Source organism: Nuphar pumila, chromosome 4 (assembly GCF_984573655.1).
Source record: "Nuphar pumila chromosome 4, dmNupPumi1.hap1.1, whole genome shotgun sequence".
In the NCBI taxonomy this organism is placed as follows: domain Eukaryota; kingdom Viridiplantae; phylum Streptophyta; class Magnoliopsida; order Nymphaeales; family Nymphaeaceae; genus Nuphar; species Nuphar pumila.
In genome coordinates, this window is record NC_143252.1 from 26,411,820 (window position 1) to 26,430,812 (window position 18,993).

Consider the following 18,993-nt stretch of genomic DNA (forward strand, 5'->3'; position numbering starts at 1 on the left):
AACAAATTTGGTTTACGAATGTTATAGGTTGATATGTAATCAATTTTTTATGTAAAATTAGTTAGTATGCCTGATTTAATTCTCTCATCTATGTTATATGTTGTTAATATAGAAAATTTAAAAATATGCCATGGTGTTGTAAAAAAAATGTAGATATATGCATAAAATTAGGAAAAATACCGAAAACATTTTTGAGAAAATAGTTTCGGGAAGATGAATCGATTTCCCAGTTTAATGGCTGTGGAAATGGGATTGAAAACTTTTTTGAGAAAATAGTTTTTGGGAAGATGGATCAATTTTTCAGTTTAATGGCTGTAAAAATGAGATTTGTCTCTAGAAAAATATGTATTGTCATAATTTGAGATTTTTAAAAGTGTATAATGCGCTATTATTGAAAATTTATGAAAAAATCAATTTGGGTGGCCCATTTCTACTCACCCGAATGCATATTTCTTGTTATTACATAATTTTATCCCTTCAAAATGATAAAAATATGATTGAGGTAGGACTTTCTCCTATTTTTTGTTTTTTTATTACACTTTATTGCCTTTTCAAATGCTTAGCTTTTCAACATTTCCATATTACAATTTTTTTTTCAGCCATGCTTACATGGTAGCTAACTTGAAAAAAATGTGAATCTCATAAGGTGAGTCAATGCTTACCTTAATGAGATCTTTATTCCCGCTTTCTCTCCTTGATTCCTTTCATTAGTTCTTTTCTTTGACTTAAAATTGACTAGAGAAAACGTGTAAGTCTTGAGAGTAACCAATATTGTCTAAATGTAAAGTAGAATCATCTAAATACATAAAACATGTGGGTATGAAAGCAATTCAATATTGCCCAAAAATAAAAAGTATAGTGACCTATAAAATATAAGATGTGTGGGTATTGAGAGCAATTCTATATTGTCTAAATGTAAAGTAGAATCATTTAAAAAATATAATACGTGTGGGGCTATACCACCACGTATTTCTTCTTCCCAATTTTTTTCTCCTAACTACTTCTGGTTTTTATTATTTCTCTCTCTCTCTATATATTTTATATATATATATATATATATATATATATATATATATATATATATATATATTTCAAACTTTCTTTATTCTCTAACCTTCTTATTTTATTTTTCAAACACATGTTGTAGAGGGAGAGAAGGGGTCAACCCTCCCCTCTTAGGTAACTGGGTTCCACTAGGGGCATGCCACATAATCCCCTTGTATATATAAAAAAAATTGTTCAAAAACAATTCTAATCTTGTTTTCCATTTGATTCTGGATCCAAATTTGGATTCCATTCAATTTTGGATCAACTAAAGATCCAAATCCAATTCTAAAAATAGACTTTGGATTTTACCCAAATCCAGTACCCAAACTCCATATCCAAATAATTGGATTGGGTCTAATTTAATTGGATTGAATCCAATATAGTTGAACATAATCCAAAAGTAAAAAAAATCTCTAAAGCAAATTTTCCATTAGCCCTTAAAACAACCAGGACTATAACCAAATTAATTTAGTTTACTGAAAGGACACTTCTAAACCAACTTTAATTGAAAATTCAAATTCACTTTAACTTCCAATTCTTCTTTAATTTAAGTCTAACTAATTTCAATTTAAACCTTAAATTAATTGAATTACAAATTCTAAAATTCAAGTTAAATTCATACTGAATGCTTACTTTTAATATGAATTGAATCACTTTGGTTTTCGGCTAGGGTTTTGGATTATGAATTAAAATCCAGTCTAATTTGGATCTTGGATAGAGAGCCAGTTTAAACACTCAAAAGTAATGATCCAATAGGGCAATCAACTAAAAATTCATATTAAATCAGTAGAAAAATCCTTGAAGATTCCCAGATGTTACAATTGTGCTGCCTTTTTTTTTGTTAGATCACGTTAAGAACCTTCAAAAATCATAGTTTTACGTGTTTTATGCTAGATCGAAACCATTAGATGTGTTTATTATTGTTTATTCAATAAAAAAATATTTTTGATTAAACATCTTTATGCTCACGTGTATTTTAAAGAGGTAAATAAATCAATAGTTGATATTGTGCTTAAATTTGAGGATAAAATATTGACATTTTTACATCATATCAATTTAAAATAAATCTTGCTTTTTAATAAACAAGCAATGATAAACACATAATGGTTCATATCTAGCATAAAACACCTAAAACTATAATTTTTAGAGAGTCCTAAGGTGACCTAATGAGAAAAAGAACTGCACAATCCCCACTCTCTCTCTCTCTCTCTCTCTCTCTATATATATATATATATATATATATATATATATATATATATATACCTTCCAAACCGCTTTAAAAAATCCATTTTGAAAGTATTTTTTGGCAAACATAATCATATATATGTGTTCTCCATAGTCAATAACATAAGAACCAGCTCTTTTAGCAATTCTTTTGTACATAGGATTTTATAATGTTCTAAAAATTAGGAGTTTTAAAATTTTTGAAGTTTTCTAGATCATAAAAATCCAATTTATACTTCAAAAAAGTTTATAATAAGAGTTAATTCTTAGGTTTTTAATCATGAATATCACATCCATGTGGTCTGGTCAGATTTGCTAAAAATGCCTTTAAATATGTTTTGAAAAAGTGGAGTCAACGGTTTGTATCTTCCTTTGGTTGGACAGTTTCTTATATATATATATATATATATATATATATATATATATATATAGAGAGAGAGAGAGAGAGAGAGAGAGAGAGAGAGAGGGGAATGAAAACCTTTCCAAAGGAATCCCTTCCAAACCTCCCTAACGATTTTTTTCAAAATTCTGACCATTAAGATATGTTCAACATGATTGATTTACTATAAATTGACACTTATCATGAATTTTGTATAGAAAAATGGTATTTGGAGCTTAAAAATTTATGAAAATTGTACGCCTTTGATTTTAAAACTTATAAAAACATATTCATGCATCAGAATCAAATGCTCCAAGAACTGACTCCTATAAAAACAAACATATAGATCACATTTGTATGGTCAAAATTTTGAAAAAAAAAACAAAAAACCTAATAAAATGTTCATTTGAGAGATTTGGGAGGGTTTTTCATTGTTTTAGAGCTTGAATAAATATGATTACAAAAAAGAGTGAGTGGTAGCTGTGCACTGACGAGATGCATGCATGACGATGACAGTCAAAAAAATGCAAAAAAAGGGCAAAAATGTGACCCTTTGGCGCAGTTTCCAATCACCTCTAAAGGCCCAGTTCCGATGGGACCTTGCGGTAGTCCAAACCGCCACTAAATACAATTTTAGTAATGATATGTGCATCCTTAAATGGGCTTATAGTGACGGTTTCAATCACCACTAAAGGAAAAAACCACATAAATTTGCATGATGGATGGTCAGCTTCGTTCCATTGTGGCTGTGCACCTAAGGGTTGCTCAGCTACCACTATATATATATATATATATATATATATATATATATATATATATATATTATGAGGCAAACATGAACCGGGCCATGAGCGGCTTAGCTTGTTTCGCAGCCCTGCAGGTATGAACGTGGAAGCTTCTCACCCCAAGTATTATTTGTTGGACACAAACCCATCCCCAACAACATGCAGATTGGGTTTTGAATGCAAATTTGCCTGGATATCCCACCTGAATATTAACCCGTACCTGACCCGAGCAACATGCAGATTGGGTTTTGAATGCAAAATTGCCTGGATATCCCACCTGAATATTAACCCGTACTTGACCCGAGCAACATGCAGGTTGTATTTGGTGCACAAATTTGCCTAGATATCCGGCCCGACCTGAATATTTTATAGGTATGTTTTAGTGTAAATATACTTTTTAAGCACCCTTCAAATTATATAAGTTGGGTTTAGGATTGGTTTTTGAGACCCGATATAATCCAGGTGGGGGTACCTGAACTGCTGAACCTGATTGATTGTTATTTGGGCTGGTTTGAGACAAAAGAAAGTTGATAGATACAAGCGAAAAAAAAAATTAATGAAACAACAAAGTCATTGAAAACTTTGGGGAAGGCAGTGATGAAGGGTGATAGGAAGAAATTGAAAAAAATAAATAAACAGGACTCCCATGTAATTGTAAGAAGGCTGCTTGATCACGTTGATGTTTATGATGGATACAAAAACAGATCGTACGAAAAACTATTTCAAATCCAAATTCATCAAAAAAAAAAGAAGACTAATGCAACCTAATCACAGTCACAAAGATTGGCCATTTGTATTTTTAGTGGAAAGTAAACTCAAATTTTATTAATATAATAATAATAATAACAGGACGATCAGGAATCGACCCCAGCTTTACAGGGGCCGACTGACAAAAAAGGGGTCCGGACCCGCTTTGGATCCGTCTTTGGCTACCTAAGAACGACCTATATGAAATACATCAGATAGGACGTGAATGAGCAGTGAAGAAGCAGGCGTACTTCGACCCTCGAACGTTCTAGCATTTCTCTCCCTCAAAATTATCTGGTTACCTCATCCCTTGCTAGGCGACCAGTCTGAAAGAAGACCTTGCAAAGCGTACTTTAATCCAGGTCACTTTCATTGCGACAAATAGACCACTACCATTTTGACAACAATGGCCCATTTTTCAGTGAAAGGGGTGGGATACCTAGTTCGCCTTGAGCTATCAGAGACCAAGCTACCAAAGCGATTTTTGAGTGGTCATTGTAACAGATTTATAGAAAAGAATGAATATGCTTTTCGAATTTTTTCGGCATCTTGTAAAGTGAGAGGGAATATAACTGAAAGCACCAATTTGATTAGATTTGGCCTATACCTGCTGGTGAAAGATACTTATCTCGCCATGATTGCAACCAAGACTCAATTTTGTCTAGAACTGGTGATCAATGGGAAGCTTGAATCAACCGTTTGTCAAGGGGTAGCTAAAGGTAGGAGGTAGGGAGCTTACCCACTCGGCATCCAAATAAGTGTTAGGCATTAGCGGGGTGATGGCTGGATCGACGTTGAAGACAAAAACCTCTCTTTTGAGTTTGTTGACTTGTAGTAGACCAAAGATCATATATACCCAACGCCTTGAGGATGCAAAGATTCATTGTCATTTGTTCAATGGAGGCTTTTGCCGAATAAGATGAAGTCATCGGCAAACTGCAACAGAGAAAAACCGAAGTTGAAGAAGGATGCTGAGTTCGTAGAAAGGATCCCCATAACCACAAGAAGAAATCTACAAGGAACCCGTTAATGTCTGGCGACTTGAGGCAAGAGAGTCGTCCAACTGCCTCGTGTATTTCTGCTTGCTAACTGGAAAGGGGTGTCCAACAATGATGCCTGCGTTTGATTGAGCCTGCGAATATATAAGATTCTGAGACAGAACCCTCGCTGAGCGGCAGGTTTGGCTAAGAGGCAGCTGAAGTAAGAGGAGACGACAGCACAAGTAAGCGTCAGTCAGTCTACGACCACTTCACCCTGATCCGAATGAAGTCATGTCGACTTTCTATCCGAAGCATATCGATGAAAGAAACGGGTGTGTTGACATCCCCATCTTTTAGCCAAAGGACATGAGACCACTTTTGCTCCTCCCTGATTCGCCATTCCTTAATGCGCAGGCATCCTTTTCCCAAGTGGAGGCCCGGAGGAGCGTCCGCATCAGGAGTGTCATCCATTAAATGGGCGATTCAAGCCGACATGAAAAAAACAATGTTAAAAACAGATATAATTAAAAAAATCTGACATTTTTCAAAATATCAATTATGTTAGAAATATCCTGTTTTTTATATTGATATTAATATAATATTTATATTATAATTTTTTTACATATATATATATATATATATATATAAAACCTAAGAAACTGCACCTAGGCGAGGGGACATAGTCACCATCCCGATGGCGTAAACCTCTGGCTCTGAGGTTAGGACGCTCACTCCGATGGCCTAAGCTGGGCACTGGGTTATTATCCAAGGGGTAGCGCGTCTGTAGGAATCGAACCCTGACTGTTCGTGTGACAACCGCTCCAGCTACTAGGATCTTCTTTTAAGAACCTATTCCTGAAAAATATATAATGTCGGTTTAGATCGGGGGGTCCAATCGAACCCGATCCATTTTCACCCCCGAGTCCCCGACCCCTACTGCATCCTCCTCTGTCTGTCTCTCTCTCTGAAACTCTGAACCCCGAATTTCACTCCTCTTCTCAAACCCTAAACCCTATCAAGCAACGGCAAAATCTTCCACCATTTCCTGTTCCTAAAGAAAAGAAAAGGAAAGAAACAGAGAACGAGGAAGAAGAAGAAGAGGAGGAGGAAGTAAAGTGAAGGTTAGGCTTTTGGGAGGGTAGAGGGGCTCAAGGAAGGATGTATCTGTACAGCCTGACGCTGCAGCAGGCGACTGGGGTGGTGTGCGCGACGCATGGCAGCTTCGTGGGTGGGAAGACGCAGGAGATAGTGGTGGCGAGGGGGAAGGTGCTGGACCTCCTCCGCCCCGACGACACCGGCAAGCTCCAGACCCTTCTCTCCGTCGAGGTCTTCGGCGCCGTCCGCTCCCTCGCGCAGTTCCGCCTCACCGGCTCCCAGAAGGACTACGTTGTGGTAGGCTCCGACTCCGGTCGCATCGTCATCCTCGAGTACAACAAGGAGCGCAACGCCTTCGACAAGGTCCATCAGGAGACCTTCGGCAAGTCCGGCTGCCGCCGCATCGTCCCCGGCCAGTTCCTCGCTGTTGACCCCAAGGGCCGCGCCGTCATGATCGGCGCCTGCGAGAAGCAGAAGCTCGTCTACGTCCTCAACCGCGACACCGCCGCCCGCCTCACCATCTCCTCCCCTCTCGAGGCCCACAAGACCCACACCCTCGTCTACTCCATCGCCGCCGTCGACTGCGGCTTCGACAACCCCGTCTTCGCCGCCATCGAGCTCGACTACTCCGAGGCCGACCAGGACCCCTCCGGCCAGGCCGCCATCGACGCCCAGAAGCACCTCACCTTCTACGAGCTCGACCTCGGCCTCAACCACGTCTCCCGCAAGTGGTCAGAGCCCATCGACAACGGCGCCAACCTGCTCGTCACCGTCCCCGGCGGCGGCGACGGCCCCAGCGGCGTCCTAGTCTGCGCCGAGAACTTCGTTATCTACAAGAACCAGGGCCACCCAGACGTCCGCGCCCTCATCCCCCGCCGTGGTGACCTCCCCGCCGAGCGTGGTGTCCTCGTCGTCTCCGTCGCCACCCACAGGCAGAAGTCTATCTTCTTCTTCCTCCTGCAGACCGAGTACGGCGACATATTCAAGGTCACCCTGGTGCACCAGAACGACCAGGTGAGCGAGCTCAAGATCAAGTACTTCGACACGATCCCGGTGATGACGGCGATGTGCCTGCTGCGTTCGGGCTTCCTCTTCGCCGCCTCTGAGTTTGGCAACCATGCCCTATATCAGTTCAAGGCGATCGGGGAGGACCCGGATGTGGAGTCGTCGTCTGCGACTCTTATGGAGACGGACGAAGGGTTCCAGCCCGTGTACTTCCAGCCGAGGGGGCTCAAGAACCTGGGGCAGATCGACCAGGTGGAGAGCTTGATGCCCATCATGGACATGAAGGTCATCAACCTCTTCGAGGAGGAGACGCCACAGATCTTTGTCCTCTGTGGCCGGGGGCCACGCTCCTCGCTGCGCATCCTTCGCCCCGGGCTCGCCATTAGCGAGATGGCCGTGTCGCAATTGCCCGGTGTCCCTAGTGCAGTCTGGACGGTGAAGAAGAACGTGAACGATGAGTTCGATGCCTACATTGTCGTCTCCTTTGCAAATGCCACTCTGGTTCTTTCGATTGGAGAGACTGTGGAGGAAGTTAGCGACAGTGGGTTTCTGGATACGACGCCTTCTTTGGCTGTCTCGTTGTTGGGGGATGATTCTCTGATGCAGGTTCATCCCAATGGGATCAGGCATATCAGGGAGGATGGGAGGATCAACGAGTGGAAGACCCCAGGGAAGAAGACGATTGTGAAGGTTGGATCCAACCGGTTGCAGGTGGTGATCGCACTGAGTGGCGGGGAGCTCATATACTTCGAGATGGACCTCACCGGTCAGCTGATGGAGGTGGAGAAGCACGAAATGTCGGGTGATGTTGCTTGCTTGGACATTGCCCCAGTGCCGGAAGGGAGACAGAGGTCGAGATTCCTTGCGGTTGGATCCTACGACAACACAATTCGGATTCTTTCATTGGACCCTGATGACTGTATGCAGGTTCTGAGTGTGCAGAGTGTTTCATCTGCACCGGAGTCGCTGCTGTTGCTTGAGGTTCAGGCCTCTGTTGGTGGGGAAGATGGTGCGGATCATCCGGCGAGCGTGTTTCTGAATGCAGGGTTGCAGAATGGTGTCCTGTTCAGGACAGTGGTGGATATGGTGACCGGGCAATTATCTGATACGAGGTCTCGGTTCTTGGGGTTGCGAGCACCAAAGCTCTTCTCAGCGATGATAAGGGGTAGGAGGGCAATGCTCTGCCTCTCGAGTAGGCCATGGCTGGGATACATTCACCAGGGGCATTTCTTATTGACTCCTCTTTCCTACGAGACTCTTGAATATGCAGCTTCATTCTCATCAGATCAGTGTGCTGAGGGAGTGGTTGCTGTGGCGGGAGATGCATTGAGAGTATTCACTATCGAGAGATTAGGGGAGACATTCAATGAGACGGCGATTCCTTTGAGGTATACACCAAGGAAGTTTGTTCTCCATCCGAAGAAGAAGCTCTTGGTTATGATAGAGAGTGACCAGGGAGCTTTTACTGCTGAGGAGCGGGAAGCTGCTCGGAAGGAATGCTTAGAGGCTGCTGGATTTGGAGAGGGGAATGGGAATGCTAACACCGAGCAAATGGAGAATGGGGAGGATGAGGAGAAGGAGGATCCTCTTCCTGATGAACAGTATGGTTATCCGAAGGCAGAGTCGGGCAAGTGGGCATCTTGTATCAGAGTTCTTGAGCCAAAGAGCGGGAACACAACTTGTCTGTTGGAGCTGCAGGAAAACGAAGCTGCATTTAGTGTTTGTACTGTGAATTTTCATGACAAGGAGTATGGAACTCTCTTGGCTGTTGGCACGGCCCAAGGGTTGGAGTTTTGGCCCAAAAGGAATTTCAAAGTAGGGTTCATTCATGTTTATAGGTTTTTGGAGGATGGAAAATCACTTGAACTGTTACATAAGACGCCTGTGGAAGGAGGAGTCCCCCTCGCCCTGTGCCAGTTTCAAGGCCGTCTACTAGCTGGCATTGGTCCTGTGCTCAGAATCTATGACCTAGGGAAGAAGAAATTGTTAAGGAAGTGTGAGAATAAGCTATTCCCTAATACCATTGTCTCAATTCACACATACCGGGATCGTATTTATGTGGGTGACATCCAAGAGGTATGCTACTATTCTACTAACATGCTCTAGTTGATATTTTTATTAGAGGATATTCTTTTTATGATGAATATTGGTTGATTTCATCTGTAAATTGTTTTCTGTATGCAATGTGCTATAACTGTGTTACCTTGGAAATTTGATGGGGTTAACTTTAGCCTTACTGCTGATTATAGCTTTTAGTTACTTGTACTTGGTTATCATCATACAAGGAAGTTACTTATCTAACATCCGACTTTGTAGAGACTAGTTTGATGTAACATAATCAATGATGGGAAATCTCCACTGTTTTATACAGCTTTAAAGACAACATCATCATCAAGAAATTTTTTCTCTTCCTGCTCGGGGTATGATTGAGGGCTTAGATGTAAGGGGAGTCTTACTGAGATTTAATGGGCAAAATTAATACTTCCTTCAGAAGCCATAGCTACACAAAGCACTAGGAAGATCTAGGTGTATTTGGATAGTATCCGTCCAACAAAATTACAACACTTGAAGTATAGTATCATAGTTAAGATAGGCCCCTTCTTTCTTTTCACTTATTAGTTTGCTGACTTCTCCTTCCTTCACCCATCACTCATATTGATCTTGGAAAAGTTATTCTCCTTTTCCTAAATTTTTTTACACAAAGAATTGCTCAGACTTTCAAAAATCTTGCCAATTGTTGGATGGTGAGGCCTTGTCAGTCTACTATCTTTTGGTTAACTTTATGTATGGCCTACCTGCTCTTTTCACTTGTCCTGAGGTGTCAAGGCTGATGCTTGACCAATAGATGTGGTGGCTTGTATCATCGTGATATTGTTCATGAAGCTTTGCAATTGGAAAGCTTCAACTTGTTGTTGGGAGTGCTATTGTTTCCCCTCATTGGATGACCTCATTCCATCTTAAGTGCTTTAGAACCTCCAAGAGGAAAAAGGAAAGAAAAAAATAATAATTTGACTACTGGAAGGGATCACAAGTGTCTATGTTTGCTATCTACATGGACTGCTTCTAAGTGGCAGTGTGTCTCTAAGCCACATATTTGAAGCCTACTATTATAGTCACTTCATTGCCATTCTTCCTCTCTGGTTACCAACACATGTAAAGTTATGCAGCAGGACAGTGACATGGATTTCTAATGTTGAGGTTCTTGACACATTAAGGTGCTCCATGCTCCAAAGAGTTCATAAATTTTCCACAAGACTGTTCCTCCCTGCCATCTAATTGTACTCTTGGTTGAGTTCATGAAATTTTCATTTTTTCTTGCATGCTTTAGTAAGCATGTTTGTCAACTAAGTCCAATGTCACTAGGACACAGCTAAAAAGACATGGCTTCACTATTTTTGTGCAGTTTTCCATTAAGAGTACTACATAAGTGGAGACCAGACAGTTGATTGGAGGATTCTTGTGACATATTATGTTAGGGCTGATGGCCTGGTTGGATTGACTAACTTCCCTTCTAGAATCTTGTGAAGTCATCAGACCAAGTTTGACAAATCTAGACTATCTAGTAACTTAGATAATCTCTGCTGAACTGTGACTCATAACTCGATAATTAGCCATTCTTATTGAGCTGATGGGGGATTGGTTTTTGGTTTACTTATACATAACCTTGTAAGCTTGTTTGCAGTACAATCTTGATTTGCTCCATCAGCTAGTGACAATTTTTTGATAATTTTCTCCATTGCTATTTTACTCCCACAGTCCCTCTATGTCACAGGGACTCTCCAACTAGGTGCCACACCCGTGTCGCACCTGCACCCGCACCCGATGCGGTCAACCTTACCCTGGGTGCAGTCAGAGCACCCAGGGTCATTTATGTCCAATATATATATATATATATATATATATATATATATATAATTTTTTATATTTTTCCGCACCCCCGCACCCAAGTTTTTTGAAAGTGCCGCACCCCCGCACCCACACCCATGTGACATAGTGGTCCCTAAACCTCTGTCCTTAGATGCCAAAAGGCCAAAAAATAAAAAATAAAAAAGTGGAAAAAACACTCGTTACCTTCAAGTTGAAAATCACATAGGCATGAATCAGGTGAACCAATTGAACCTCTAAGTTGTTGATTTTCTCAATAGACTTGAAATAACTTACTTGAGTAATGAATATACATTTCTTGTCTCAGCTTTTGATTCAGGTCAAGAATGCCAGAAATTGACTCTGAGTTGAGGAGGTAGTCTGAGTTGCAAGCAAATTTAGCGAAAAATGGCATTTACTCATAGTGGGTAATGTTGGGGTAAACAATAAGAGTTTACGTACAGCCAGATCTAAATATTGGCTAGGTGTGCATCCTGTAGTAGTAGTAGTTATGAACCTGTAGACCATTCCCCTTGGAAGTGGTGAGGGGAGGGTCCCAATATGCACACTAGGTTGCTACTCAAGCTGGACCGAGTAAACTGAGTTAAGAGTTAACTTAATTAAATCATCAACCATTCAACATGCCTGTTCCTGCAACTGTGTTTCTAAATAGAGCTTATCTCAGTTTTTTGGCATTTCCTGTAAATGGTGGGCAACAATGGGATACTACTAGGACTACTGGACTAGGTGTGGACAACGGGCTGGGTACCTATGGGTTTTCGGGTACTCAGCCTGATCCAAGTTGGCTCGGGCCGCCTTTTAATAGCCCAACCTGAATAAAGTCAGGCCAAGCCCAACCCGATAAATAAAGGGTGAGCCTGACTTGAGGCCTTGTACCCAAATCCATATATGAATTAGAAAAAAAGTTTTTAAGTCATATTTTCTTAACGGATAGCTGAGGGGTCTTACCACATTAGATCTGAAGCCCCTGAGTGTTCTCAAGGTATGAGGTGGAAACTTCATGATCCCTTTATAGCACATGGAGTGCTTTCCACCTAACTCCATTCTTTGATATGGGATACCCAGTGGTTCACTTTTAATCCATGGGTTGAATGGTAAATGTAAAGATTCTATTTATGGATTGATTACCATTAATACTCTTTCTTATAAAGGCACTAAGGCATCTATGAACTATGAAACAACGTCCTCCAAAAAGAACCCTATTAAAAACATAGGGACTAGGTCATGTGTTCACCTCATTGTTCACTTACATCTCCTGCATAATTCACGAACACCTGAATGGAGTAAATAAACCACCTTTCCACATTGGACCATTTCCCTCCACACTAGCTGTAGCTTTTTTATTGCCTTGTACAAAAAAATAGAAAAAAAAATCATGCCACACATCCACCATGATTCTAGCAGTTCATAAATGAATTGTAACATTCACATACATCTGGATTCAGTTCCACTTATGTGATAGGTCACAAGCTAGGTTATGTGACTGCACAAGATCACATCTTTTTTTTATGGATCCTACCTACTGCTTCATCTAGGAGAACAAAATTAGAGATATGCTGTCAGTAATTCATGCATGTGTCACAGGCTTCTTTGATTGAATGCCACTTGATCAGGTTGGTTATAGGAACCCTTGCTGCTGGGAAAACTACTCTGGTTCCTTTTCTTTTAATCTTTACTTGAAAGGGAAGTGTTTAAGGCTTATTGTAACTCCATTTGTATGGCGGAAACTAGGGATGTCAACATGTCATATTCAGGTCGGATCTAGGCATTACCGAATCCAACTTAATCGGATTTGGAGTTGGATGGAATAAGATAAAACTGATTCCGGATCTGACTAGTCTAAAACCCGATATTTACGCTTAATCGGATTCGGATTCTAATGTATAATTAATTCTGAATCCGACTAATCAGATTCGGGTCGGATATCGGGTTACATCCGATCCATTGACATCCCTAGCGGAAACTATGTGCTCAACACACTGCTTCTGGTTCTTTTTTCTATATCTTGATTAATCTTCCTAAGCCTGTTTTCAAATCCAAAAAGAGAGGTGATACAAAAAAGAGAGGTGGTAGAGCAATCACCTTTTCACCTATGGTCTCAGGTTCAAGTTTTTCTATACTGATCTGCCATGGTAGACCTAATGTATTGTAGGTCATAATGCTATTACATGTCCTTGGATCTTTCATAAATGTATCCATTTGCACTGATTTGTTGGTGTGCGTGTTGGAACTGATCTTTGTATTTATCATGCATGCTTTGTGACCTTTTGTGGATGTTAACAAGAACTTTGCATCCCTAACAATTTTGAAATACCATGGTGGTTCCATATATGACTTCTTGTCTCCGCAAAGGGTATTTATGTATATTGTGAAGTAATTTTCTATATTTCTTTTTAGAATGTACATATTTTTATGTGCTCTGCTCACAAATTAGCTAAAATGCACTTGTTGGTGACCTATGTCACACGGGTACGGGTACGACATGACAATTTCAAAAAATGAGGGTACAGGAACACTGCTATATATATATATATATATATATATAAAGAAAGAGAGAGTCTGGATATGGATCCATATCCAAACCTACCTTATAAAAGGGGAAGGGCGTAGCCCTTCGCCCTTTTCTATTTCTCTCTCACTATCTCGCTCTCTTGCCCTTTCGATGCAACGAGAAGAAGAAAAAAAAGGAGCGGAGGTAGGCTCTCTCTCTCTCTCATTTTTGCTCCCTCTCTCTCTCAGGGTTTCTCACACTCTCTCCCTCTCTCATTTTTGCTCTTTCTCTCTCTCTCTCAGGGTTTCTCACACTTTCCCCCTCTCAGTCTCTCTATGCTGAGGGTGGGAAGGAGAGGGTTTCAAGTCTCCCTCTCTCTATTTCTTCCTCCTTTTTCTTCTTCTTCCTCCTTTTTCTTCTTCTTCCTCCTCCTATTCCTTTTCTTGTTTTTCTTCTTCCTCCTTTTTCTTCTTCTTCCTCCATGTCTTTTGCTTGAGAAACAAAAAACAGAAAAAGAAAAAGTTGGGTTGGGTCAGGGTTGGACAAAACCTGACCCAGACCAGCACGTAACCGTGCTGCATCCGGTACAGCACCCGTGTCGACACGGGTATGGCTGCCAATATGGCGTGTCTATGTGACAGAGCTGGTATAAAGCCACCATGTTATTTCTAAATTGGTTATGGGTGAAAAACGTGGTGAGCTTGTTAACATCTACAAAAGGCTGGGCAGATTAGCAAAACACACGAGCAAATATATGGAAATTTTATGAGTATGCTTGATTTTGTTAATTGATTTCCTGAACTTGTGCAGTCCTTAATTCCTTCCATGCATAGTTCAAGGAAAAAAATTAATAGGATTTGTTCTATGTCACACAGTTACTCCATTTTGACTGCCGTTCTGTATTCCTTTATATACAAGGCATATTGGAAATTTTATAAAAATGGCCGTATCCCCGTATCCACAGCCGTATCCATGTGACATAGGTTTTGATGTTCATGAATCCTTATATGCATACTCGCACACGAGCAAATATATGAAAATTTTGTGAGTATGCTTCATTTTGTTACAAATTCTAAAGTTGCCAAAGAAAGTAGAAAAACACCTTACTGGTATTTTTCAAAAGTTTATTTGGTCGGGCAATTCAGAAGGTGTATCCCTCCCCCCCCCTCCCCTTTGGTGAGTTGGTCCACCATGTTCTAACCCCTTAACCAAGGGGGCTTGGGAATCCACAACCTTCATAGATTCAATAAAGCGCTTCTCGCAAAATGGTTGTGGATAATTTGCAGATGGAAGAACAGAACTGCGGCCATTTTTATTGTAAAATATGATCTCATTGGATGACCTTCAAATTGGTCTGAAAATCATAAATGGAAGAAATGCTCAGGGATTTGGAAGGGATGAGTCACGGTTCTAGAAGATTTATGCAAAAATATTTGAGCAATTGTAGGTGATGGCAACACCACCTTGTTATGGAAAGATTGGTGGTTGGGGAATGAAAGTCTTCGTGAAACATCCCCTAACCTATATGATGTGTCAAGAAGGAAGTTCTCATGCATCAAGAAGGTTTGGTCACAATAACAAAAGCAACTGAGACTTACTTTTGAGGAGAAACCCATCGGAGTTGGATTTCTAACAGTGGTCGGATATTATGGAGTGGACCAACTATCAACCCTATCACTTGTTCAGTGGAAGGATGAACCATGGTGGACATTGACTAGTGATGGAGAATTCACTACATCTTCCCCCTACAAGGCTTTGGGTTCACCTTCGGTACCATGGCTCCCAAAAAAGGCGCTGTGGGGCGGAGGTCTACCTCTTAGAGGATTGCTCATGGGATGTCAAGTTTTGCAGGGGAATCTCAATACGGAAATCAGACTTAAAAAGCGAGGGTTCTCCCTTGCAAGTAGATGTATTTTATGTTTGCGTGAAGAGGAATCACTCTCCCACCTATTTTGGGAATGTGATTTTATAAGAAATCTGCTCAATGAGGTTTGGGGGAACTTTCAAATCAACTGGGGTAACATCAACTTCCCAAGGGTTGTATTGGTTGCAGCACACATGAACTGGAAAAGTAAGAGATGGAAATTTATCTGGCGAGTGTGGGGCATTATCTGCTTGGAAGGCAATCTGGACTGAGCGCAACCAGCGGATTTTTAGAGGAATATACACACACCCTGCTGCATTACAGGATCTATTAAGGTGGGAAGTTACAAACAGAGTTCAAACAAAATGGCCTCGATGCTCGACTGAATGGATTGGAGGTAACAGGGCCATTTTTGTGTGGATTGACTAGGCAGATCTGACCTCACAAATCACGACCCTACATGGCTGCCAGTTTCACTGTTTTTAATTTTGTATTTGCTATTTTCTGTTTAAAGGGGTCCTGATATCTCATCACACCCATTTATACGTTCTCTGTGATTTATACTGCTGAAGCAATGGAATTTATCCTTCAAAAAAAAAAGATCTGAACTTGTTCAGTTCTTAATTTCCCTTCCATTTATGGCTCAAGGAAAAAAAATAATAGGTTTTGATGTTAATGAAGCCTTATATGCACATACATTATGCATATGAAAGCTTCGACTGTGTATTGTGTCACATGTCACCCACACAGGCATGAGAGGAACAATATCACCCGTGTGATGGATAGCTTGGTTCCTCAGTATTGATAGTATATTTATCCTGGTTGCATGGGCAGGTGGTGCTTCAAATTAGCAGAATACAAGCATATCCAGATGCTACCATGGTTCTGTACTGTATTCTTTTCCTCAAAAAATTACTGTATTCTGGTGTCTTGTTTCTGAGAGAGCATTTTTAAGTCTTGTCCTTTCATATGTTACAACATTATGTTGTGTTGATGCATACGATTTTGATAGGTTTTCCCTAGTTTTTGCCGTTGGTTATAAATAGGCATAATGATGTTCAGAGCTTTTGTAGCAGTGTGTTTGTCGTTGGTGTATTAACGTGGACCACCAGTTTTTTATTTGCTGTCCTGTTTCACAAATGTGATTTGAACCTGAATTACTGGTTCGATGGAAGCAGGCAAGTTTAGTATTATTGATCAAACCCCTTATTGATTGAATAGCTGCTGTTTTATTTTCCCTTGTGGGCAACTCAGGATATTTTCTTTCTTTTGTAGTCATTTCATTATGTAAAGTACAGAAGGGATGAGAATCAGCTGTATGTATTTGCGGATGACTCAGTTCCGCGGTGGCTGACTGCATCCCACCATGTAGATTTTGACACTATGGCTGGTGCTGACAAATTTGGGAATGTATATTTTGTACGATTGTCCCAAGATGTGTCTGATGAGATTGAAGAAGATCCCACTGGGGGTAAGATTAAGTGGGAACAAGGCAAGCTGAATGGTGCCCCCAACAAGGTCGAGGAAATTGTTCAGTTCCATGTTGGTGATGTTGTTACATGCGTGCAGAAGGCATCTCTCATACCTGGTGGTGGTGAATGCATCATATATGGGACAGTGATGGGTAGCCTAGGGTCATTGCTTGCATTCACATCTAGGGAGGATGTGGATTTCTTCTCTCACTTGGAGATGCACATGAGGCAGGAACATCCACCACTTTGTGGCCGAGATCACTTGGCCTACAGATCTGCTTATTTCCCTGTCAAGGTATTTTGTGAACATTGGAATTGCATATCTTAGCATACTGTTTTAGTTCAATCCCATTATTTTAGTTCCTACCATAAAAAAATCCTGGAACCAAACCAAGTATTGGTTAGATTGGAAACAACTTTAGATTGACCAAGTTACTATGTTCATTTATCAGTAAAATGGTGGTATATATAGGAATCATGCTCATTTAGATTTCTTGTATCATCCCTTCATGTAAACATAGTTGATTTGTGTGATACATTGTGTGCGCTGCATGACCGACTTGTATTTGTGATTGTTTTTGCAGGATGTGATTGATGGAGATTTATGTGAACAATATCCAACATTAGCTCCTGATTTGCAGAGGAAGATAGCAGACGAATTGGATAGAACTCCAGGAGAGATTTTGAAAAAATTGGAAGATATTAGGAACAAAATTATCTGAAGGATGATCCGGATCGCTCGTTGTCTGTTTGCATCTAATGGATCCTTTAGTGCATGGATCCGATGGGCATTGCTCTTTGTATAACTATCAAAAGAAATCTCCACGCATCTTGGGAAACAACAGAAAGCTTTGTATAACCACCATCAACAGTTTCTGGTGGTTAGAAGGCCTGCCATTCGAGCTGTAGCACAGATGGCTGCTGGTGGGATCTTCGTTGTTCGCTGGCTTGTTTGCAAGATCCTTGGGTTTTTTCAACCAGAGTTGGTGTTTAGAAACTGCTTTTGATATCATCTGTTATGTATCATCTTATCACTAATCACCTGAGAGGTCTATTAGTATTTTTATGATGTGGCCTTGAAATAGTTATGACCAGGATATGTTTTGCTATGTTATTTGTTGCAGCATCATTTTGGTTCTGTTTCAGTGAACTAGTTCTTAATTCAAAAATTTTATGCAAAGAGATCAGAATTACTGATAGTAGCTGGTGGGTGGGGTTATGCGCTTGTGCATCTGCACGTGCACGACTGCAATGATTCATGATGCAGAGCCTCGTCAACCATGTGAATGTTGATATTTGATGACTTTTGACGATTATCTTCAAGTTTGAAATATAAGTGTGTATGTTTGCTATGATCAATTCTATGCAAACTACATAGCAAACTCTTTTTCTTTTAAATTTTTTGTTTTCTAGTAATGTGACCCCATGGATGTGATCTACATACCCTGTTTAATAGGAATCAGTGTTTGGATCATTGGGTTTTGACACCGGAGTATGTGTTTTCAGCTATTGAAAAATCAATGATCAGTATTTGGATCATTGGGTTTCCGCACTGGAGTATGTGCTTTTTTTGATTAATGAACTGGTAGGGGGGGGGGGGGGGGTCTGCCTAACCCCAGCTTGCCTATCGAAAAAAAAACATGACTCGAGGGTTGATTTCCATTAAATTGTGCATGCTGATTGCATCTATAACATCAAATTGAGTCAAAATAACTTGCATAATCAGATTCCAACTAGATTGCACAAACAATTGTACCAAATATGTCCAAAATATAATATTTAGGATGTTGAAGATGGTCTATAGCCAAATTCAATCTAATCAGATCCACTATAATGCAACCCTGGGACTTGTGTATGAGACATTTCGGATCTAACTTTGAATGTAAAATGACGTAGAGTTGGAAATCCACAGTACATTCACATGCTTCTGCATTTCTTATGGGATAATCAATGCCAAGTTTGAATATTTATTTGATCGGATGCAACAGCTTCCATCTGGTGGAACTATCCAATATGAAC

At 40.5% G+C, this 18,993-nt stretch overlaps 1 protein-coding gene across 2 annotated transcripts; it reads left to right on the plus strand.

Moving 5' to 3' along the window:
* Positions 1 to 6,211: 6,211 nt before the first annotated feature.
* LOC149839714 (spliceosome-associated protein 130 A) lies at positions 6,212 to 18,154 on the plus strand. Of its 2 annotated transcripts, XM_090002768.1 has the most exons (3): positions 6,212 to 9,338; positions 16,778 to 17,269; positions 17,559 to 18,154. In XM_090002768.1, the coding sequence occupies exons 1-3, from the start codon at positions 6,321 to 6,323 to the stop codon at positions 17,694 to 17,696; spliced, it is 3,648 nt and encodes a 1,215-aa protein (XP_089858894.1). In that variant the 5' UTR covers positions 6,212 to 6,320; the 3' UTR covers positions 17,697 to 18,154. The 2 variants fall into 2 exon arrangements, with proteins under 2 accessions (XP_089858894.1, XP_089858895.1); XM_090002769.1 differs by lacking the exon at positions 16,778 to 17,269.
* The last annotated feature ends 839 nt before the right edge of the window (positions 18,155 to 18,993 follow it).

What these genes read in the sequence shown, in the direction of transcription:
- LOC149839714 (XM_090002768.1), top strand. Translation starts at nt 6,321, where the DNA reads ATGTATCTGTACAGCCTGACGCTGCAGCAGGCGACTGGGGTGGTGTGC. An exon ending in ATGTGGGTGACATCCAAGAG is followed by an intron (nt 9,339 to 16,777) that starts GTATGCTACTAT and finishes TTTCTTTTGTAG; the next exon opens with TCATTTCATTATGTAAAGTA. An exon ending in CTGCTTATTTCCCTGTCAAG is followed by an intron (nt 17,270 to 17,558) that starts GTATTTTGTGAA and finishes TTGTTTTTGCAG; the next exon opens with GATGTGATTGATGGAGATTT.